Here is a 24,413-nt window from a genome sequence, read left to right as displayed (position 1 = left end):
CCGTGCCGTGCCGTGGCGCTGTGCCGTGCCGTGCTATGCCGTGCCGTGCCGTGGCGCTGTGCCGTGCCGTGCTATGCCGTGCCGTGCCGTGCCTCGGCCCTGTTCTGTTCTGTTCTGTGCCGTTCCGTGCCGTGCCCCGGCGCTGTTCCGTGCCGTTCCGTGCCGTGCCCCGGCGCTGTGCCGTGCCGTGCCGTGCCCCGGCCCTGTTCTGTGCCGTTCCGTGCCGTGCCCCGGCCCTGTTCTGTTCCGTGCCGTTCCGTGCCGTTCCGTGCCCCGGCGCTGTGCCGTGCCGTTCCGTTCCGTGCCCCGGGCCTGTTCTGTGCCGTGCCGTTCCGTGCCGTGCCCCGGCGCTGTGCCGTGCCGTTCCGTGCCGTGCCCCGGGCCTGTTCCGTGCCGTGCCGTGCCGTGCCCCGGCGCTGTGCCGTGCCGTGCCCCGGCCCTGTTCTGTTCTGTTCCGTTCCGTGCCGTGCCCCGGCCCTGTTCTGTTCTGTGCCGTGCCCTGTTCCGTGCCGTTCCGTGCCGTGCCCCGGGCCTGTTCTGTGCCGTGCCGTTCCGTGCCGTGCCCTGTTCCGTTCCGTGCCGTTCCGTGCCGTGCCTCAGCGCTGTGCCGTGCCGTTCCGTGCCGTGCCCCGGCGCTGTGCCGTGCCGTTCCGTTCCGTGCCCTGTTCTGTGCCGTTCCGTGCCGTGCCCTGTTCCGTGCCGTGCCCTGTTCCGTTCCGTTCCGTGCCGTGCCCCGGCGCGGCGGTGACGGGCACAGCGCTTCCGCGCCCGCCGCCGCAGCCCTGCCCCCGCCGCCTGCGCGGCCGGCCCGGGGAGAGGCGGGGGGATTTCCGAGCGCCGCCGGCCTCGCCGCTTCCTCTCCTTGTTTTGCTTTCGATCTGGCCTCTCTCCGCCCGGGCGGAGGCACTGAACTTTTAGTTTTGCTCCCGCGATTATTCAGCGCCTGTTTTCATTTCCATTTCGTGTCCCCTGGCAACGGCGGTAACCTTGAGGAATTATATAAGGGCCGCGAAGACGGGCAGGCAAGGTAATTTTGAATTGTTTTCTAATATTTTTTTTTCTATTTTTTTCCCTTTCCTTCATGTTTAATGTTAATTTCGTTTTCCGCATCGCCGCCGTTGCCGTGTGCGGGGCAGCGGGGGCTCCTGGCAGACGCGCATCTGTTTTAATAACAAAAGGCCGGGCTGCAGGCAGCGGGGCCGAGCGCGGTCCGGCCGCCGCCTTGGGGAAGGGGCGCGGGGCAGGGAACACGCGGCCGGGGGACGGAGCGGAGCGCGGGCAGTGCCGCTCGCCGGCCGCGGCGCACAGACAAAGGCGGCGGCGGTGGCCCGGGAGGGCCGCGGGCAGGCCCCGCGCTTGTGGCGGCCCCGGCGAGGGAAGGGCGGCGGCGGCCGGGCGGAGGGGCCGCGGGCGGGGGGCGCTGAGGGGGCCGCGGGCCGGGGGCGGGAAGGGGCGTGGCCCCCGCCTCACCGACGGTCCGTTACACCAGCGGCGGGGCGGGCCTGGCTATCACCGGGCCTGAGGGCCGCCGGGCCGGGGCTGGGGCCGGGGCTGAGGCCGGGACTATCACCGGGGCTGAGTGCCGCCGGGCCGGGCCTGGAGCCGGGGCTGAGTGCCGCCGGGCCGGGCCTGGAGCCGGGGCTGAGTGCCGCCGGGCCGGGCCGGGAGCCGGGGCTGAGTGCCGCCGGGCCGGGCCTGGAGCCGGGGCCGGAGCCGCTGGGGCTGGAGCCGGGTCTGGAGCTGGGCCCAGAGCCGCCGGGCCCGGCCCGGGGACAGCCCGGGATGCCCCCTGGTGAGGGCACGGCAGAGCTCAGCCCGGAGATGGAGCTGGGCCGGGAGCCGGGAGCCGGGCCCGGGGACAGCCCGGGGTGCCCCTGGTGAGGGCACGGCAGAGCTCAGCCCGGGGATGCAGCGCAGAGGCCGGGGGCTCAGGCCGGGGATGCGGCGCAGAGGCCGGGGGCTCAGCCCGGGGATGCGGAGCGGAGGCCGGGGGCTCAGGCCGGGGGCTTAGCCCGGGGATGCGGAGCGGAGGCCGGGGGCTCAGGCCGGGATGCAGCGCGGAGGCCGGGGGCTCAGGCCGGGGGCTCAGCCCGGGGATGCGGAGCGGAGGCCGGGGGCTCAGCCCGGGGGCTCAGGCCGGGATGCAGCGCAGAGGCCGGGGGCTCAGGCCGGGGATGCGGAGCGGAGGCCGGGGGCTTAGCCCGGGGATGCAGCGCAGAGGCCGGGGGCTCAGGCCGGGGGCTCAGGCCGGGGATGCGGCGCGGAGGCCGGGGGCTCAGGCCGGGGATGCGGCGCGGAGGCCGGGGCCTTAGCCCGGGGATGCAGCGCAGAGGCCGGGGGCGGGCCGCGGCGGGCGGTTCCGCGGCGGAAGGAGGAAGTGGCGCGGCCGCTCGGGCCCGGCGGGGGCGGCCTCCGGAGCGCACGGTTCGGGGCCGCCTTTGCCGGCGCCGTCCTGCCCCGCGCTGGCCGGCAGAGTCTACAGCCCCGCAGGGGGGTTAGGACCCGCGATTTTCTTTGTGAGCCCTGCGCAGGGTCAAATTTCAAGCGTCTTGCGATGCCTGGGGTCAAAGTTGCGAGTACCTGAAGGGTTGGATCCCTCGGCCCAGATTCCCGGAGGCGCTTAGGTCTTTAATTCGCGTTCTGATTAGTGTGAGCTCCTAACAGCAGAGTCTGTGCCTTAACCTTACTGCTTTGGACGCGGAGCTCAGATAAAGGAATTCCGGAGTGCAGAACTTTCTTTCCGGTGAGTGTACAGTTGTAATTTATAGCTCACCTTACCGTGCTAAGTCTTGCAGACTTCGTTCTCTTGAAGGTATGAGCGGCTGTAAATGCAGACCTCAGTTTCTGGAGATGAAGTACTACATGTTTAAGTTTACAGTTATTTAAGCCTTAGCAGCCTTTGCAGGATGCTTGTGTCGGTACCATAAAAAGAGAATTGAATGGGGCAGCAACATTTAAGTTCACATTGACACAGAGACGGTCACACGAAGGTAGCAGAGTTGATCTGTGAGGCAGATGGCCTCAGTCGGAATCGCAGTCTGCCCTTGCCACCAGCCCCTTGAAGCTACATCAGTATCCTCCTTTGGCCGCTGTTGGTAACACGGGGCCAGGGAATTTCTCCGTGTGACCCTTCCTTTTTGCGGGTAAAGCGTGGTGGAAGGTGTGAGCTGCAGCTCCCTAGGCCCATGTCACTCCCCTGGGCTCGTGTGGCACGCTGCAGCCCTGCAGTGAGGAGTGGCACTGGGGTGTCAGCCTGCCCAGCCCTGGGTTAGCTCCTGAGGCAGGGGCCCGCAGGCTGCCACATGCAGCCACAGCAGTCATTATTATTGTTGTTTGGCACGTGTGCTAGCACTGCTGCCCGCTTACTTGCTGGTGACGGAAGGGACAGATTTTAGGAGATGTCAGGTCGGTCCCTAGAGAAGAGCTGTTCATCAAAGGCCACGCTGTGTGGAAATGGGTAGCCAGGAGGTATGAGAAGTAACAGGCAGGGTATTAGGAAGGGGAGTTAAAGGCCCCTTTCTCCACTGAGCAAAGGTCTTTGATGTGTGGGACCAAGTGGAGTTGGAGGCAGGTTTAATACTAAGTTGAGAAAATGATGAAGAAAAAAGGGTGCTAAGATTCAAGAGAAAATAAAAATATTTATTGGAATAAATAGAGTCTACATTGGAAGAATAGGCTTTATGTAAAGAAATTTGCAGCCAGGCTATGTATGCCTTCAATGAAAGCATGTGCTTATATATACCGCATATTTATACTAATATATATTTAAAAACCAAACAGTGGGAAAAAGCTGGTGGGTAAGGATTGTAAAGTTTGTCGTGACACTCTCTCTCTTGAAGTACTGCATCACCTCCATGGTGTTAAAACATCTCCATGACAGAATATTTGGAATATCACAAACATCGTGGATGCTTGGAGAGGAGTGAGTAGCTTGCACATGCATGATGTGGGAAACCTTTTGTTAAAGAGGAAATAACTGTTTGGGGAAGTCACACAGGGTCCCATGGCTTCATGTTCTAGGCCTGTGGAGGAAGAGTAGAGAGATTAGGGCTGTAAGACTGACTGCCCAACCTCGGTGTTGACAATAATGTCATATATTAAGAGAGCATAGAGAAGCTCCAAGAGCAGGAAATAGGATTGTTAATGAGGGGCCTCAGTTGCCCCCATGTAGATTATGTCATGCCCCAACATGAAATTTGCCCAGGTGCTAAAAAAACCTACTTTCTGGGTCATACAGATACACTGGGGCTAACAGCTCTGGACAAAGTGCTGGACAGCAAGAATTAAGTTCAGAATTTTGCATTCAAAATCACAGCCGGTTCTGACATAACACTGGTCATAACGTCCTTAAGCTCAGTGTTGTTTCAGCAGCAGCCAAGGTAAGAGCTGTTGTGGCAGTATGTACTCTAATAAAGCAGATTTTCCTATAGCGAGGAAAGAAATTAATCAAATGGTGAGAGGCAGCCAAAAGTGTACAATAGTGGTAAGTGGCATGTAATTCTTCAAAGACACTAATAGTAAAGGCTCAAAGCGATGGTGTGTCATCTGTCAAAAATACCAAAAAAGCTGTGCAGGCTGACAAGCAAAGTAAAGCAGCTCAACACAAGTAAAAAGACCCCTTTCAATATTAAGGTTTTGTCTGCAAACGGCGAAGGTGGAAAAGAACACAAAATCTATGTCAAACACAATAAGGTAAGGCAAAGAGTCACGCTGCTCAAGGCATGGAAACAATTAGAATACACTCTTTGAGGCGTGTGAAACCCAGGAAGCTTGCTGATAAGTTATCCAGGCGTAGAAGGAGTGCCCAAGGAAGATAAAGTTAGTCAGAGAGTGTAACATTCTCTGAGCCTTGTTTCACTGAGAAAGAGTTTAAGGGGGTTCTTTTGCAAGAGGCTTTTCTATTTTTTGAAGGAGTGAAGGCATTGGGGAGTTTTTCGAAGTGAAATATTTGTGAGAGAGGGTGTGGAAACCAGCCCTTGGGAAGGGTGAAGTAGAAGGCAGGCGGTGGTTGCTGAGTTTTGAAACAACTTCAATGGAAAGTTGCTGATACGTTGTGTCTTGTGTGTAACTCCTTGAGTAGGCCTGCTTTGGTGCTCCAGAAATAGGATACAACAAATGAGCTGTCAGTTTTTCAGGGTTTCTGTGGAGACTCGGAACTCCAGGATGGGCATTTCTGTTTGGTTGGTTGGTTGCCAAGGATTTGTGAATGGGAGTAGTGAACATGGATATAAATGTGAAACAGTGACAAAGACTAGGCCTGACTTCTGTCGCCAGGGAGTTGAGTGTCTCTGACTCTCCCAGGGCTCTCTGAAGTTGAGTGACTGACTCTTCCACGTTCTCCCAAGGGATTGCTGAGCTGTTGTCTGGTTGATGCAGCCCTTACTAAAGCAGGGCCAGTTTAAGGTGGGGTCAGTCTGCCTGGGGCTGTGCAGTCATGGCCAGTTTGCTCGGTGAAAAGAGGTTGTACCCAAGTCTGCCCAGAGCCTATGCCTCCAAGGGATGGATGGAGCAAGGCATAGGTGGGAGTGTGACAAGTTTGCTTGTTGTACTAACTCATTTGGAGCATGGAAATCCCAAAGGCTGAACCACAATGTCTGCAGAGGAATCTTGTTTTAAGAGTGTGGATGTAAGTTTGCAGATGAAGATCAGTACAGACCAATTTCAGTGTAATGCACATGGAAGGGATTGCAATCCTGATTTTCTGTACACAAAAAATGAAGCATGGACTCACTTTCTACTCAGGAAAAAAATCATCCATCTTGTATAATCCAGTGAAAAAATAAGCTCTGTGCCCAGATGTGGCTAATAAAGGCTAGGACAGGTTAGGAGTTATTAGGAAGGAGGTAAATAAAGAAATAGAAAGCACCATCATGCCACTACAAATCCATGTTGGTCCCCTCTCCTGATTCAGGAAGTAATAAAAGTTGCTGAGCTACAGAGGAAGATGTCAAAGATGATGAAGGGTAGGAAGGCGCTTTTGTGAAAGAGTAAGTAGTTTGGGAAAGAAGAGACTGAAGGGACTGTGGGGATATTCTTTAGAATCATTAGTGTCATGAAGAAAGTGACGAGGTAAGATAAATGAGGCCCAAATAAAACAATTGGGAGGCGACTTCAAAAAACCTCAACACGTGAATTGTGGTGCTCACAGCCACTGTGTGCACGTCAGGAGTTTATTTGGGTTCACAAGTGATTAGGCAGTCTTTTGGAGAGAAACTTGCTGTGCAACCTCACAGTCAGGACAGTTCAGTATCAAATTTTGGGCACTGACTGCTGACAGGGAGTTACTGCAGATGCTGATCAAGAGTCATTGCTGAAAATTGCCAATAGAAATTTCCACTGAGATTCGTAAGCTACAGTCTACTTGCAGAAAACGGAGAGAAGCAAGTCTGTGTATTGCCCTTTGTTATGTGAAACTTGTAGCATAAGATTTATCCAACTGCCAGGAAAAAGTCTGTGATGATCCTGTCTAATTTGGGCTGGCTGGCCCAGCCTTTATTGAGCTGACACAGTCAGGTTCAGTGTATCCTGTGTGCATTTAACATTGCACTGGAGCAATACCCGTGCAAAATCCCTCTGATATTTGCAGGACCAGAACCTCAGCCTGGATTTTGTGCATGATATATCAAAAGTCATAGTCCGTTTCTAGGCAAAGGTATAAAACAAATCACGTGTTACTCTTGCTTATCTCTGTGTCTTATTGGTAAAGATTGCTCTTTTGAAACCTGATTCTTCAAAGGCCTGAAATGATTGTGATATTGAGGGCATAAACCATGAGGCATTGTTTACAGAAGTTTTATTATAGCTGGTGCTGCTACAAAGTGTGATTAGTGCAAAACATTTTCTGGTTTGTCCTTTGAGATCCCAAGTGCAGAACAAAGCAACAAGTAAGCTGGATATGGTAAATGAGAGGATCAGATTTGTTAAGTTGCATATTCTCATGTATGAATAGCATTATGCAGAATATCATTAGGTGCAATTAAATAATTTCCTCGTGAGTTTTTTTGATTTTGTTTTGGTTTTTTTCAGAAGTTTATTGGAACTGTATGAAGGTTCTTTGTATTGACTATGTGTAAATTCTTGTGTTAAGATTAAAATAGCCACTAAAAAAACCCTGAAATCAACAATTAACAGGTATTAGAAATGAATCCATGTTAACAATTTGATGTTAGCCTATGTGCATGTGAATATATATATGCAGACATAGGTATCTATGTATCTACATACATAAAAATACATCAAATTGAGATATTTTGTATATAGCATAGAAATACATTGTACAGCACATACTTCTTATGGATAAACTATGAAAAGGTTTTCAAACTTGCTCTTACAGTTAGTGCTGGATATGTTTTCACTGTCTTGGAAGCTTGTGTGAAATTTCTGGCTTTTTGAATGACCTAGAGAAGAAAGAAAGAAGTGGTAAACAGTACAGTAATGTTTGGTTTCTTCATTTGGGATGTGTTCCCAGCCCAGCTTTCTGTATGCTGGAAGTTTTCTGACCCTGCTGTTTGCTTGGGAGCAGATTGCATTAAATCAAGTACAGCAGTCTTCAGGACAAGGCAAACATTTTCTCTTGCTGCAGGTTGGACACAAACCCAGGAGCAAACCTGCCTGTGGCATATTGTTTCACCACAGGTACAGAATTTACATTTCAACTCCTGAGTTATTTTAACATTTAATGGTTGCTATATAGTTGCTATCTTTCAAGGCAGCTTGGAAGGACTAATTTTGGTATTCCTCTCTATTAGAGAGTAGGGCAGATTGCTGTTTGGTGGTTTCCCAGCTAACCATGGCAGGCCTGGTTTGTAGCTCCCAGCATATTCCTGGTGTTAGGAATGGTGCTAAGGTGCGTCAAAACTGTTCAAATTCGTCCTTTGTTCTGAACTGCACGTGACAGTGGATATTGTCCAACCATTTCCCTTTAGCTGTAACATAATTTTAAGTACTTTTTAAAGACATAGATACTTAACATTAACAGAGCACAAAAGAAGGAAGGGTTGCTTACGCATTTGGTTTTGAAAAGTGTGACCTGTGGTTAAGTTCTGCTTTTTGATATGCATGGGGGGATATTTGTGACTTGAAGGGCTGCTAAGTGCACAGAGGACAAAGCCTGTGCTGTAATATTCCTATTGATATTGCATATTGCTGGACAGCATTCCAGGCAAGCCTCTTACAGCTTTATCTAGGCAAGGTACTGCCTTTGCTGTTTAATAAATTAAGGTAGCAATCCATTTAGCTCTTTGTGGTGCATTTCATGCATATATGTATATTTGGTGTGTGATGTGGGCTTTTGTGCATTTGGTGAACTGCCTGCTCTTCCGAGGTGTTCTGCTGAATCCTGCAAATGGTCTTTATATGCAACTGAGACACGAATCAAGTGGAAAATGGTGAAGTACTGAATTTAATTGGATGAGGCATATAAATCTGTAAAATCAAAACTAAACAGCCCGCCCTGAAACACTTCCCAAATTTGTGAAAGCATCTTAAAAAGTTTATCTAAAATAAAACTAGTTGTGCAGTAGGACAACAGGCAGGATGGGAGAGGAATGTTTTTAAATCACTGAAAGCTTGCCTGCAGCATTTGAGATCTCCACAGTGTTACATGAACAAGATGAAAGCAAAACTTGAGGATAAAATTGAAACCAAATATAAACAAAAGTGAAACCGACTCCGTCGGTTTTCATTTCCCAGTTGGCAAAAATGAAAGAATCAACACGGAGGAAAGATGCATGAGAGCTTGAAAAATTAATCCAGTTTTACCATTTATTTAATCTGTTGTCTAAATTAGACTGCTGCATGGCAGCACTCCCTTAGCAAGCTACAGAACAGAGGGTAGGGGCTGCCCTCTTGGTGTGTTCAGGTACCACTTTTCACAGTCTGGGCAAAGGCCCTGCAGTGTGGAAGTGGCCTCCTCTTCAGTCACAGAGGAGCTGTTTTGAAATGCTGGGGCAAACACGTCCTCACAGGAGGTTCAGTGGAAGTGATGACGTCCAGGGTGAGGAAAGGGAGTCAGTAATTCAGCTGGCCAGAATGCCTGGGTTTAGTCATGGTGAGATTGGGGTTGCTGATAGAACTGGGTATAACATACATAGTCAGCTTTTTTTAAAAATATTTTTTATTATTTTTTCTTTTTTTCATTTTTTTTTTTTTTGGCCATTCCAGCTTTGGGGTGATCCACTTAGATCGGGGGCAGATAACAGTAGCCAAAAGGATGTAATCCAGTATCAGCTTTGCTGATGGCATGAAATGACTGTGAGTGCTTTCACTCAATTGCCACAGATCAGTCAGCAGCCAGAATGTACTTGGTGACCTTGAGAACTACCTGGTGAATTAATCAGAGCTGGACCAACATTGGGTGGCTGTGTAATCTCAAATGAATGTTCTGCTCCTGGTTGGAGGTCCATGCTCCTGGGTTGTACTGAAAAAAGGTTGGGTGTTGGTGAGAAGCTTGGGCAGTCTCAGCTGTGCTGGGGTGAAATGAGAAACTTTAATTCCAGAGGTCCAGTTCTGACACATTTGAACACATTGCATTCAAGCATATAAAAACGAAATTTTTTGAATGTCGGAACAATTCTGAGATCTGAGATTGATGAAGGAATCCAAAGAAATCTAGCTTTGTTTAGTATAATAATATTTATGCAGCTTAGATGAGAAATGCAGATGAGTTGTCTTACTGTAGCTCAGTAGCATTTTAGGAAATTCCCGAGATAGAAATATACGCTGCAGATCACAAAGTGAGGCTAATTGCTTTTGGTCTGTGGGCAACACAAAAACTTTAAATTAAAAGCACATTTCGTAACCAATGCTATTAACTGTTCATATCCTGTCTGTCCTGTGGCAGAGGAAAGAGGAGCATTTTTAGAGAAAGGAGCATTAGGTCATATCATTTCAACAGGCATGAGTACAAGCATTTAATACTTAGTACGCTTTAAATGCACACCTCTCAAATGTGTGTACAAGAGAAAGATATTTCTCTCTTAAATTCTCCAGTGTCAAGCAATATCTCTGTAAAAGCTAATTCAATTTCTTTTTTGTGCTGAACACATCTGTCTTTCATGGTGCTATTTTTGTCACCGTAAATAAGTTCATGTGACAGACATGTTTCCAGCTCGCAGTGGGTGATTCAGAGGATCCCAGCCCCCAAGCCTGTGCCTGCCCTGATCTGTCTGTGAAGGAAGGATCTAACTAACACGAGAGTGTTTTCACAAATCCCAAATGCTGTATACTTCTCTTGAATACCTTTTCTTAGAAGTAAAGGAAAAATTGCTTTGCTGAAAGGGCTGCGTTTGCTTCTCTCGGTGAGGTTAGGCTGAGGTGGTTTGTGTCTTTTGCTGCTGGATCTGGGTGCTGTGCTAACAGTGAGAAGTTTGAGCAGCAAAGGTGTAGTTGTGGGTTAGCTATTAACTTCAGTGGCAGAAACTGCCCTTGCCCCGACAATAAAATGGAAGCTTTAAGCAAATATTAAATGGCACTTTAGTGTAGCGCAAATAGTTCTCGCTGTGTGTTGCAGAACAGTATGTTATACAAACAAAGGTAGCTGTGAGAAACAAGCCAAAGCCAAGCAAGGTGGATTACATCAGGTGCGGGTCATGGCCAGTGAATGTGAAAACTCTTCCTTGAACACATTTCTCAGTGTTTGCTATCTGGAATAATTTCTTTCCTGCATCCTTGAGTGCCTCTGAAATGTCATTGTCTGCTTGCAGTCACATCTGAGTGTCACAAGCCTTCGGTGTGGGAACAATGAGATGAAGCACTCTTCATTTACAATGGCTCTTTTCTAATGTGTAGCACCCTATAAAGCACTCACCCTCTACTTAGGCAAAGGAATGTCAGGTAGGACAGTGAGATAAAGACTGCCCAGGCTTTAGCAGGTACTGTCACAGGTATGTGCATGCCTAATTTCCCACTGCTTTCCGAGGGATCCATGTAGTAAAAGTGCCTGTTAAAAGTTTAGGGATGTGTCCTGTAAATCCAGTCGTGCAGTGGTCTAACAGAACCGTGCCGTTGAGTTGCATAGTGAAGTGATTTTTTATAATTGTTTGAACTTTAATAACCTTCTCGTTTTCACCAGGCCCGACAATTCTTTGTGAATCAGGTGCCAAAGTTTTCCTGGCACCTTTAAAGCACACACAGAGTTTGGCTTCCATGGATTGTGACTGACACAGCCAAGCAGCAGCAGCAGTGATGTGTGGGTATTCAGGAGTGGAGTCACATGTGAGCACTTCATTCCAGAATAAAATCGATTATTTTGAGGATAGCTGCTCCCCAGTGTAAGGAATTAATTACTCTCTGACAACCATGACAACAAATGTCTGTCGTAAACAAGCCCCTCCCAAACTTGTCTGAGTGAAGTACAGGCAAGTCACCACCTCTTTTTTAGGGAGCATTTGAGAGAAAAATATTTAAAGATCCCAGATACTGAGGACAAATCATGGTCAGTCATGAGATGTAACACAAAGCTTAAGAAGAAACCAAGTCAGATATTGGACTGATTATAAATAAGCAATTTATGGCTGCTTTTGAGGTTCCTGGGGGAGGTGGCAAGGGATATTGTCTCTCCTACAGATGTGTTGTCATCTTGATGTCACTAGAATCTCCCATCTTCACTGCCTGCAAGACCTGAGTTAAAAAATGAAAGAACCCCCAGGAAACAAAGTATTCTTTTAAAGCTGAAACTGAAGCAACGTTTGGTGCTGTCAGCAGATGAGCAGACCCTGGTCTGTGTGTGCAGACGAGCATTGTGGCACAGACAGTGTGGAGATGATCTTTAGCAATCTGTTAAAAGCCTGGCCCAAGTTCCCAGCTGATGTTTGCTGCAGTGCCAGAGAAGTGGCTGTGCTCAGCCACAGGCAGTGCTCCTCGAGTGTCCTGACAGTGCACAGCACAGGACCAGCACAAGGGAAATTCCACTGTGGGCGTTGAGAGGCTGCAGCCTTGCTTCATTATGGCTAAGTCCAGAAGCAGAAAAAAAAAAAAAACAAAACAAAGAGCAACCTTCTGGGTTTATTGTATTAAAATAAGGTGGATTTTCTTTAGTGAACTTCTGGTCTGCAAATCCAGGGATAACTTTCCTGAGGCCTGAGATCACTCCGAAATAACAACTCATGCCTTTGCTGCTGAGGGAGCATAAGCTCTGCATGGAAACCAGAGGCAAGAGTGTTTTGATGTGTAACTCTGAATCCCAGCCAGGGCCTGTTAACACCCTTTGGGTGGAACACAAATGCTATAGGGCTGATGAAACACACTCCATATACAGTGTGAGTTCTCACAGTACATTTTCTTGGGCGTGTTTAACGTGCAGTCTGTAATGCTGATTTCAATACACGTTTGAGTTACTTTTGCCTTTGTTTTCTTTGGGGTTTGTTTTGTTTTCAGGGAGAGTTGGGTTGGTTGTTTTTACCCTCTGTCACTTGAGGACAAAAGGGCTTTTCTTCATTCTACTTTGTGATGGTTCTTGGGTACAGCAGCAGGAGAGGAGTGAATGCTGAATGTTCCCTCCGCCTCCATCTGCCTTGCAATGAGGTGGGCACAGCCCGGGCCCTGCACTGCAGAGCCTTGGAGACTTGGGTGGCTGTTGTTAGCATGAATCTGCCGTGTAGCAGCCTGATTGCCCAGGTTTTTCACCACCCCACCAAGCTTTCCCCTTAGCAGCCGTGGTCCTGTTGTGGCTCTGCCACATTTCATTTGGAGCCTAGGGGAGCAGGTGAAGTCTGATGGTTGCCTTACACCTCTGAATTCCTGACACCAGTCTGCCCAGGGCCTGTGCTCTCCCACCTGCCTGCTCTCCACTCTGGGCTTTCTGACCTGCCTTGACAAAGCTGTCTCCTTCCTGCAGGCACCAGAGGAAATACTAAATACCCCTTTTCCAGTGAACTCTTTCTTGGGGATGGACAGGAGGACATACTCTTCTGCTGCACCAAAGCGTTAGGAAAGAGCAGGAAGAACACTGCTGTTGCTGCAGTGTGGATCAAGTGTTAGAGCCAGCACAGGAGCTGTGGAGCAGACTGGCCATGGGAGGACTTTAACTGAGCTCACAGCAAGAGGTGTGTGCTGGGAGGCAAATCTGCCAGTGATGTTTCCCCAGCCCTCTCTGTTCAGCAGGGCATCACTAATAGAACAATAATAAGGAAAAAAAAGGCACCACTACATGCAGTTAAAAGACTAGAAAGGGTAGATTTTGCTTTCTAACTAGTTATGAATCCAGAAAGCCTGTTACTGGTTTTCATGGGTTTTCTGGCTCCATACCTGTTTCCTAAGTGAGGATTTCACTTTGAACCTGTAACCCTTGTAACCTCTAAGAATGGCAATACCCATTCTTTCCTCATTTACTACTCTTTAATGAAGTGTTTTGTTGTTGGTTCCAAAAAATTTACATTGCTCTTTGCATAATTTGGGATTATCCAAAGGAAGGCATGTTCTGCAGCACCTAAGGCTCTTCCCCAGCTGTGGCTGGCAGGAGATGTAGCAGGCAGAGGCCTTGTCTCCCCACACACCTCAGGCAGGGGGAGTTCAGGGGGCCACAGTCAAAGCAGCTCAGTGAAGGGCACTTCTGTTGTCCTTTCAGTGTCAGTCTCACGTTTCTCAAGTGTTTATGAGCCTAAGTCCCAGGTTTCCTTACCTGGGAGAAGGCTCTATCCCTCTGATGAATTTGACTTCTGAGCAGGGCTTTGCTCAGAATACAGATGGTGAAATCTTTGAAAGTGGTATTTACAGCAGAATGGCTGAGAAAGATTGAGGTCATATTGCAAAATCCTGTATGCAGGCAGAGTTCAGTCTGTGAGCAAAGAGCAGAATTTTGCTCCAAGTCCTGTTCTTTAAAAAAAGATCGTGTTTCCTTGTAGGCTGGAACAGTCTTGGCAGAGACACAGATACAGAACCCAGTTCTCTGAATCCTAAAATTAGCATATGGTCTCATTTCAGCATATCTCTTCGGTCACACGGGATGATTGATGCTTTTCTTGACTGCATCAGCCTTAGCAAACAAAGGGAATCGTTTAAAAGTTTATCAGCAAAGCACATGTGAAGGTAACTTTGCAAAAAAATAATATTGCCAGTTCTGTATTTGCAGAGAAAAGATAAGTCAATACCATGCAGTATTCTGCACATGTTCTCTGAGGAGCAGATGTTTTTCCACAGCTTTGAGCAAAGGCTGTGACCTTCTTCACTAATGTGTCTCCGAGATCTAATCCCACCTTAACTTTTCACAACTGTTAATAGTATTTCCAGTATAAAAACCTTTTAACTAGGTACTTTGTGATAGGGAAAGAAGAACTGCTTTTCTGCTGGTTTGGCTTATTTAGTGTATTTTGCTGTGTTTTTGGCTTTTGTTTTGTTTTCTGGTGGGCTTTTGGTTTGGTTTTTTAGTTCCTTAGGAATACACTTTCAAGAAAGTACTGCCAGGTACGGAGTAGCTTGTATTTTTGGGATAACCTTTGTGCCTTTTCAGTTATCCAGATGCTGCCAGAGTGAAACTGAAGGAAAGAGAACATCATGTTCTGCTCAGATGTAATGCCTGCCATGCCGTTGCTTTCACTTTCTGTCTACAGCTGCTGTAATTCTAGTGAAGAGCTCTTCATTCTCTAAGGTTACACTTTCTGTATGGCAGGAGTGTTATCTCTCTGAAGGAAAAAACAAGTCACACTTACTAGAATGTTCTTGCAGGGAGTAGGGAGGGACTACAAGCTCTTTATCAGTCATTATGGAGTGAAAATATGTGTATATGCAGATTGCAACCAGTTTATAGCTGGTTGGGGTGTAGCCTTCACCATGTTCTTGAAGTTTCTCATTGCAGAAAATAGGCTGAAGTGATCACAGAACTACATGAATAGTGCAGTAATTAAAGCTTCAAAGAAGATCAGAATAATCCCTCCATAAACTGTGGTGGCAGCCCATCCATGGGCCATGCTGCTTGTGTGGGAATGGCTCTTGGCAGCTCTCAGTGGCCTCTCCCCCCAGTGCAAATGCCATGAATTGGGGTGATGTCTTGCCCCCTCACTGCTGGTTTGGGAATAATTTTATTGATGTCTTCCTGTCCATCAATATATTTAAGTTTCCATCTCCAAAACAGCAAATGCCCCTGACTATGGGCCTCTCTAATATTAAGACAGGTGGTAAAAGTAGAACAAGGAAAGGGAAATTATATTCCTGGAGCTACCAGTCTGAACACATTTGTAGCAGCCATGGTTAAAAATAGCCATTTTTAGAGACTGGCTGTCTTACTATGTATGGCTTACTAAGAATGTCTTACTAAGAATCACAGAGTGATATTCTAGCAGCTTAGACCTATTTACAATGTCCAAATGAGCTCCTCTTTAAAGATAAGGGGAAAAATGCTCTCTGTGGTCCCATCTGTAATTGACTGTGTTTCTTGGTGATTAGTCTTCCTTTCCCCAACCATGAGATAGTGATAAACCAGAAGAAAAAACAAACAGGAGTTATTTTCAACAAATGCCAAAAAGGCTTCAACGTTGGGTCTCTGGGAGTGTTACTCATTTTCCTGTGTTCTCACCAGAGGGATGCTGGGGGTCGGTACTACCCAGATTTAAAGCTGTTGTCTAAAAGCACAGGAATGGTTTTGGATTAAGGGGCTGCTCCCTGCCCTTCCCAGCTGCTCCTTCCCACCCCTATGCCAGAGTGCCTTCCTCTCTTGGCTGTGCTGTCACTGTGTCTTTGAGTAGGATGGGAGCCACGGCCCACGTTCAGGCAGATGAAGAAGACCCTGAAGAAAGAAGAAAGAGGTGTTGTTTGTAAGCCTGCTGAGTTCCTGGGCTTCTTCAGCAAGCTGCCTATACAAAGAATAATGTCTGCATGCAGCAAAAAAGGGAGATGGACTGTGAGCTGCTTCCTGGCCACTGCTGGAGCTGGTGCTGCTCCTTCCCTCTGCTCCTTCCCTCCTCCCAGGCAGCTCTGCTTCTCCCCCAGCTCCATCCGTGGTCCCTGCAGTGTGGGGGAAGGTGGTGTCAGGTGACCCCAGGCAGGCATTAAGCCATTTTTCTCCTGGTTGACCAGAGTGTGGAAGGTTTAGGCAGGCCAAAGGAGCCAGGACTGTGGAGAGGTTTGCTTAGGCCAGCAGAGGGGTGCCCACAGCTCAGGAAATGATGGCAGTGGTGAAGCCAGTGGGAGCTGGGGGCTTTGGCAGCTCTGAAAATACTGTTAGACATACCAAAAATACCAGGGGCTGTGTGTAGCTGCTTCTAGGTGTGAATGTGAGGGGAAACTGCAACATTGAGACTGACCAGGATGGGGGATAGGTGGGTAAGTGCTTTTAGTTTTACAGCCAGCTCCAGATTATAAATGTTGATGTTTTGTTCCGCTTTAAAGGATCAGCTCTTTCTGCTTTTTTTCTTTCTGCTGGGTAAACACTGGAGAGAGGCTGGCAAGAAACTTGGCATACCCTCTGTTTTATAGGGCTCACCTTAGTTTCTGACTTTGTAGGTTTGGTTTATAATTGAGATATTCTGATGGATGGTGAAGCTGGTGGGCAATAGCCTAACGGCAATAGCCTCTGAAACATAACATGCTTTTGTTGTCTGTCTTGGAGCATTTCAAACATTTTTACAAACTGGGATAATTTTTAATGTCAAGCAATTGAATCTGTACTCTCTGGTGGACAGACTCCAGGTTCTCCCACCTGGAGCCAGTGGGATGAAGCTTCAAGTGCACCCAGGAATTCCATTTATGGACAGACAGACGCTACTTTTAAGGCACAGCAGAAGCTGGTGTTTGTTTCTGTACAAATAGATCATGCATTTGACAGCTCTGGATGGAGAGATGGCACCTTTATTTCCCACAGGCCATTACTCAGTGGAGTTGACTTGGTATTTTCATCAAAAAGATGTTGTTGACATGCAGCTGACAAAACCCCTGCTGCATTTTGCACCACTGTGGTCAGTGCTGTCCTGAGGCAGACAGGTCTGGGAATGTCTTCAAAAGGCATCCCGATTTATTTTCCACAGGATGTGCTCTTCAAGGAGAACGGGGTGGGGGCTGTGTTTTGATGAGCAGGAGCACATCTGGGCTTGCTCCTCCATGAAGGACATAACTCTGGAGACTCCCACTGTTCCCTCCAGATGAACATCATGGAAGGGTTGTTCTTACCTGGGTTTGGGTTTGCTTTCAGATGAACAGGTCTTGGCAGCCACTCCTTTCTTCTCACAAGCCAAACTTCTCTCCTGATTCCCTTGGATTAATTTGTCTTGGTGTGGGTGATGGATGGGAAGGTGTGTTGCTAATCCCAGAGGAATCCCAGGGTGCCAGAGAGGAGAGAGGCACCTCTCTGCAGCATCTGCAGGGGAGCAGCTGGGGAAGTCCCCAGGGATGTGGAAGGGCAAGGACAGGTTGGCTCAGCTCTGCAGCTTTGGGCAAGACTGGCTTCCCTGTAGCAGTGATTGTTGGCAGCTTTCTCATTTCCTGAATTGTATTGCTTTTGTACAAAGGCAGCTTCTGTCTCTTCCATGTCACTTGTCCCAGGTGGGATTCATTGCTGCTGCTTTCGAGGTGACCTTTCTGCCTTCTGAGTTGTTCCTTCAGATGGGCCTGAAATCTGTCCTAGGGGCTCACTGCCCAGAAGACATGTGTGGCTGCTGAACACTCATACTGAATGTTGAATCTAATGCACAGTGTTTCCAGGAATTGTCTCAAAGTGCATGCATACCTAAAGATAACCTTATAAAGAAATGCATCTCTTGCAGATAATTGTTTCTTCTTTGTCAGATGAATAAAAATTCACTCCTGTTTTTAGTAGATTGCCATTTGCATTTTTCAGCTTTGACTCAAATTGTGGTAGGGGAGGATGGTAGAGATCTCCTGTACACATTCTGCAACCTGAATGAGGATTGTTGGTGCCAATCCTCAGGGGGAGGGAGCAGCATGGCAAACAGCAGCATGGCCACCAACCTGTGGGCTAAAAAAGCTGAGCCCACATCACCTTGCCCAGAAAATATTTTCCTTTTTACACACAGAGGGGATATGCACAAGGGCTTCTCTGCTGTTTGACTCCTGGGCTTGGCTGTTTTTTCATATCTGAAGTGAACCTGAAAGGGAGCTGAGCAGTTGTAACCGTTTTCTGAGCTATTTTAGAATTTGTAGTGGCTGCAAGAGGCTGCAGCTGAAGCACGAGTGACCAGCTCTGCACAGTAGTAAACAAAATACCAATATGTTTGCTGGAAGATTAGTGTGAGCATGGCTGCTGGTAAACTCTCTGAACACATCAAAGAACCTTATTGTTACATTCACGTTTTAATTGCTTATTAGTTTCAAAGAAAAACATGTCCTCAGAGCAATGAGAGGAAACTTTGAACGTTTTTCTTCCTCTTGTGCTGGGTGTGGGCTTGGTACTGCCTAATTGTTAGTCTGTCCCATGCCTGGGCTCCCATAGGAAGTGAGAACAAACCTATTTACATTTGTGCCATTGCTGTGTGCTTTCAATTTTTTCTTTCTCTTTTTTATTTTCAAGATCAAAGGTGACAAGAATAGTGGAGCAGAAAAGTTAAGAATGATGCAGAGAACACAGATGTGAAGAGCAAAAAAGAGAGGAAGGAGCTGAGCCCGGTGCAGAGGGGGCAAGGAGAAGCAGCAGCCTAAATGCAAGTACTTGAATGTGGAAATGATGGGTTCCAGGGTGCTTAACAGGCATTTAATATGGTGCTTTAATCTGCATTTAGTGCCAGTTGGTTAATGTTTTTAGAATTTTCTGCCTCAGGTTCAGGACTTTAGACTCTTATGTCAATAATTTACAGCTCTAAACCGGGAATTGGCATCAAGGTCATGTGTGCATGTGTGTGTGAGAGAGAGAGAGAGAGAGACAGAAAAAGAAGTCAGTTTGAGTCTTGACTGGATAATAAAAGGTGACACAGTGCAGCTGAGGGGTGTGTGAAGCAGTCTCTTCATAGCTGAATGGCACTGAAATGTAAAACAACAGCTAAAATTTCAGTGACTGGGTTGATCAGAGGGAGCTGCAGGGAGGGGATCAAACTACTCGGCCAGAACCGAAGTGTCTGCTGGACTGCTGTGGTGTAAAATGTACTTTCATTAATTCTAGTCGAGTTCATAGGACTGAAACAGCCATTTGAAAGCCCTTTGCTTAGCAGAAGCATCATTTTAGCTAGTACAGTGATGCCTCCTGCATGTGATTTTTTTTGTTGCATTTTTTTTCTTGGCATAAAAAGGTCTTCTGCAAATGCAGGTATGTGGACCAAAAAGAGCTATCCCCAAGAGTGTGTTTTTCTTTGTGACTTCTGGTAACCTGCCTGTATCAGCAGACAAGCATTTGCTGATATCCTGTGTCACCTTCAGGTGAAGGCTTTCCTAGTCCAAGTGTACCAGAAGAGTATTTTCTGCCATGAAGAAGACTTTATCATCTCATTCGCTCTCTGGGGAAGCTCACACACAGATCTAAAATGACAATGATATTTACAGTCATTCAGGGTCTGCAGAGCTTTAGGAAGGGTTCTGTGCAGAGGTGGAGGAGCAGGCTGGGAGTTCTCCTGGCAGGCAGGTAACCTTGTCCCTTGTTCCCTGCAGCTCCTTCCCACGTGGGTGACCATGCCTGTCGAAAGGATGCGGATGCGGCCCTGGCTGGAGGAGCAGATCAACTCTAACAGGATACCAGGGCTGAAATGGCTAAATAAGGTAAGGGGCTGTGCTGAGGGGGGACTTGATAGCAGTGGCTGAGGTCTGCATAGGTAAATCAGCTCATTGCTGCTTTCCCAAGGGGTGACGTGGGGAGGAAGGACAAAACTGAATGCTTCCTGCTGAACCTGTTCCTCCGGCCTCACCTGCCAGGTCTGCAGCGTCTGTCTTTGGCCTGCTGGATTTGTGGCTCATTTAAAAACATTTTCCAACTCTTTGTTGTTGAAGGGAGTGCTTCTGGAGACTGAGCTGGGACTTTTTTTTTTTAACCTGGGAACACATTGTTCAACAGGTAGCATCAGAGGGATGTGTTCAGAATACTCTCCTGATTAGGAAGACTGTGGTCTGTGTTGAAGCAAGGATCTCCTGTTTCAGATATGTGTGACTTCTCTGATACTTGCTTCTGAACCTGAGAAAATGGGGTGGCTCTTCCCCTGCCAGACCCAAACCCAACATTCCTGGTCCTGAGCTCTTACTAACACTCAGGACACTCTGAGAGCACAGCCGTGAGCTCAGGAATGTTAGTGCCCAATTGGAGTTCCTTTGATTGGTTGAGTAAAATCTAGGAGTGTATTCCAGAGTGTGCATAGCAATGAATTATGGAAATGTTGCATGCTTTCTGCACTGTGCAGGAGAGTAATTCACCACAGTGAAAGGCATGAAGCTGTTTATGCTAGAGGCTCCTTGATTATCAGAATGGGTGGAAATGCACAAAATCAGGTGCAGAAACATAGGAACTACCTGTCTGCTTAAGACACTAAACCAAATAGTCTAGTATCCTCCCTGTAGCAGTGGTAGTTGTGGTGCTCAGGTACTCATTTTTAGAGTTGAAGAATGACAATTGAAATTACTACTTTTTTTTTTTTTTCAGCTTTCAAAGCTAGAAATGCTCATGACTATGAAATTATCAAGAGTGCTTTAAATTTCATCTATGAATCTTGTTTTTCAGTAACTTTGTGCATCAGTGACTCCCATGCTGTGGCTGGGTAAAGAAATATTGCTTTATCCATTCTCTAGTTAGCTGCACTGTGAATTTGAGTAGGTCCTTGTTCTTGCATGATGGAGTCATAGCTGAAGAGGAGACTGGTTTTTACTGTTGTCTTTGTAATTTGAGTCCCATGTTCAGGTCCTTCTCCTTGAATATCTCTATTTTGGTGTTAGGTTTCCTGTACAGTCTATATAACCTATATTTGATAGTCTGTAGCTGCTGTTCTTTGCTACCCAGGGCTTTCCTGCCTAATCCTAAAATAATTTTTCTGCCTTGAGGTTTATTAAACTCTTATTCCCCACTTCTACTCTCCAATTTGGCATCAGTCTGGATTGCCTTTATTATTCTCAACAAGAGAACTGCACTCCTGAGCATTTCTGTTTAAAAATGTTTACACATTTATTCCAACAGTGGATAATTAAACCAGAAATATTTCTATTTTTACTGTAAATCCTGACCATAAACAAAGCCATGCATGGAATAAATGAAGTGTCATGTGTATCACAGCCTGTTCTCTACCCACAGAATCAACTTTATGGGCTGAGTATTTTAATCAGAGCTTGGTAAAGGACAGTTCACAGTTTAGATAAGCAGGTGTGTCAGATTATCAGGAGAATGAAATTCATGTGCTTTTTTAAGGAAATAAGGTTTAAATATGAAAGAAATGATTACCATTCTGGGTTGTCACTGGCTGTCTGTTCTTGGGGACTTTTTCCAAACTGAAGAAAGAATTCAACCTCTCTCAGTCAGAAATGACAAATCAGGTACAGCTGACACATAATTCTTTCCCCTGCTGTCAGTTCATCATTATACCTCCAGAACAACCCTCTCCTTATAGGGCTTAAAACATAAATACCTGTGTACCTCTCTGGTGAAAATGTTATCCTTCTGAGTGACCCGAAGGAGGAAGGGAATTTCTTCAGGAGAGGGACAAAACTGGGAGATGTTAATGAAACAACAGAGTTCAGTGGAGGGCAGAGGGGATGTGAGGAGGGGGATGATGAGAGGTCAGTGTTCCTCATGGATCTGGAAAAGGAGACCTTCTGAGCAGCTGTAACAGAGAGGATGCTTTGATGGATGCCTGGAGTATTATCTTGGAGATGGGTGCTGTTGTGTAAGGTTTGTCCTATGACTTTGTAGCTCGTGTGGTCCCACACTCAAGCACTTGCTGCAAGCATTCTGCATTGCCAGAGTTCCAAATGATCACAAACGTTCTTAGCTGGAAGGGACCCACGAGGATCATCAAGTCTAACTCATAAATGAATGGCCTGTGCAGGGATTGAAACCAAAACCTTGGCCTTAGTAGCACCATGCTGCTCTAACCAGCTGAGGTTTGATTACTTTTCTCTTCTTGCCTGTTTCTAACAGTGTCACAGCTTTCCCTTTCGGCATCCCCACTGGAGTTTGTTAGCAATTCCTGTTACAGTGCAAAAGTTTTGTGCGTTGTGGTTTTGACTTTAGGTGAGGTTATTTTTTTAACAGAAGCACGAGATTCCTACACAAAAGTCTAGTGATGGAATACTGCATCAGTCAGCACATGGGTTTCCAAGTCTGAGAGAAAGCACTGATGAGCTCTTTCCTGTTGAGGTCATTATTAGGCAGTGTGGATGAAGAAGAATATAGGAAATGTTTGATAATGTGTGAAATAAAGAAGTAGTATTTAAAATAGGAAGTATCCAGCTAAACTAGAGCAGGATACTCAACTAACTACATGGTGTTGATGTAATCAGCTGTCTTTGCAGGATTTCAGGGAACATTAGTTGATGAGAAAATCCATAGTTGCTGTGGAGTGTGAACTTACAGAATTATGATATACATGGCTTCTTTGATTTTGTTATTTGTGTTATGATTTGGTATAATTCCTATGCTTCAAGACATCTGGGAATGGGAAGAACTTTCTGTAAGGAACAGAAGCACTTGGAATGACCACTTGGGCTGCTGTTAAGTGTCCTTGCAGCTTCTTTTGAAGCAATGAGTACAGCTGATGATGACAGGGTGCTATGTCTGGAGTCTTGTTCAGTCTGCTAGCTTTTGAATTATCATATGGTCTATTTTAATCTGCTCTATTCTTAAAGTTCTTGTTGATAGAAACTGTTTTCTATTAAAGTATGATTTTTTTCCCCATGCTTATTATAGTCTACAGAAGAGCAAAGGCAGGGAAGCTTATTCTAGGTCTGATGAGTACAGCAGTGTGGTGGACCACAAATAGTGGCTTTGAGTTGGGGAAAGAGGTGTCTCTGTCAATGATTTACTTACACGTCGAGGGAAGAGTAAAGACAAACTTCACGTGACAGAAGTGGTGGAACTGCATGAAGAGGAAGATTCACAGTGTGAGGACTTGAGAGGAATGAGGAACAGGTTTAATCAGTGCTTGCACCAAATTAAGGATGAAGCCAAGCAAGAAGGGAAGAATGCAATTCTGAACAAGCAAATGTGACAGAAAGGATTAAAGACTGGAGCTGAGGGACAAAATGCAGGCTCAGAAGAAGAAAAGATCACGTGGGAAGGAAGGGAAATAAACCTAGCCTTGGCATTAGTGAAATATTAACCAGACAGTCAGGAAAGAAAAGTGGTTGTTGGGGGAAGGGGAAAGGGTGAAGGATTCATCTCACCTGACCAGATATCTACAATGCAGTCATTTAAATGAGAGCTGCCTGTCTCCAGGTATATGTAGTCAGTGGAGAGAAATGGGCTCTTTTAGAGTGTAATTCTGGCAGCATAGTTCAGGTGGTTGCTGCAGGACGAGGGTGCATTTTACCCTGGAAGTACTTTTCTCTTTACAGACTAATAATTGGATCTTAACCTGCAGTGGCAGAGTTTATAGTGCAAGTTGTCTGCGTGTGAAGCCAGATAAGTATTCTTCCCAACCAGGGAGAAAAAACAAGTGCTGTGGAACAAGCTCAGTTCATATGGCTTTGCAGAAAACAGCAGGAAGAGTTCTGAAGCAGCCCTCTAGGTCAGGACAAAGGAATTCATTACCATGCTGTATGACATAAAAGCACATCTGATCCAGCATCCTTCTGGCCCAGTGTCCTGTGTGCTAGTGAAGGAATGTAGGAACCATGCTGTTTAGGCTCTGAAAGCCACTGGGCCCCCAGAGCTGGAGCTACATCTTTAATAGTTGCCAAGGATCTTCCATGATCCCTTGGGGAATCAGTTTATACTGACAGCTTGTAAAGCATGCCCTGATTTAGCTGTGTGTTAAAAAACCGAATTTTTAAAAAGCCTTCCTTTGCATTTCTTTAAGTGCACTTCGCTTTGGTCTAAAGTTTCTGAGCTAAAATGTGTTCAGGTAACTTCAATGCCCTTCTTCAACATGAGTGTCTGGGTTTTTATCCCCACTGGAGAGATGTCTACTGTTGATATATTCTTATGTCTGTTTGCTTGGCATACAAATTTGCAAGATCTCTTTTCTTCACCATGCTAGTATTTACTGCCTTAATTCTAAATTCCTTGATTTTTCTCTGTTCCTATGGTTGTTTAGTTTCAGATATATTTTTCCTAATCATAAAAGTGTCTGTGCTGACAAAACTACCCTTTGTATAAAAAGCTTAGAAATGTGTAGAACTGCATGTTTTCTCTATGTGTCAGCTTGGAAAACTGTCAGGCTCATCTTCCATGGAGTGGCTTCTGAGTGTTTCATACACTTGGACTGTGTTGTGCTTTTGGTGACGCCAGTGGATATTTTCCTCTTGATTTCAGTGACAGTGGCACTGGGCTGGAAGGGAGCAAAACACTCGGATAGGCTGAGACTGTGCTTATAAATTAGTGACTTAAAATCGTCAGAAGATTCCTC

General features: G+C 46.7%; 1 protein-coding gene across 5 annotated transcripts in view; it reads left to right on the top strand.

Moving 5' to 3' along the window:
- Nucleotides 1-778: 778 nt before the first annotated feature.
- The window catches only part of IRF2 (interferon regulatory factor 2), a 40,230-nt gene continuing 16,595 nt past the window's right edge, over nt 779-24,413 (top strand). Inside the window, exons 1-3 of one of the 5 annotated variants that reach the window (XM_066316887.1) lie at nt 780-1,027; nt 18,455-18,584; nt 19,522-19,629. In XM_066316887.1, the coding sequence (XP_066172984.1) occupies nt 19,543-19,629 (87 nt within the window). In that variant the 5' untranslated portion in view covers nt 780-1,027; nt 18,455-18,584; nt 19,522-19,542. Of the gene's footprint in view, nt 1,028-2,467; nt 2,744-18,454; nt 18,585-19,521; nt 19,630-24,413 lie in introns of those variants that run through there. The other 4 variants (XM_066316888.1, XM_066316886.1, XM_066316890.1 and 1 more) reach the window with 4 other exon arrangements.

Source organism: Sylvia atricapilla, chromosome 4 (genome assembly GCF_009819655.1).
Source record: "Sylvia atricapilla isolate bSylAtr1 chromosome 4, bSylAtr1.pri, whole genome shotgun sequence".
In the NCBI taxonomy this organism is placed as follows: domain Eukaryota; kingdom Metazoa; phylum Chordata; class Aves; order Passeriformes; family Sylviidae; genus Sylvia; species Sylvia atricapilla.
Note: the sequence above shows the minus strand (reverse complement) of the source record. Positions and strands in the feature narration are given on the sequence as shown.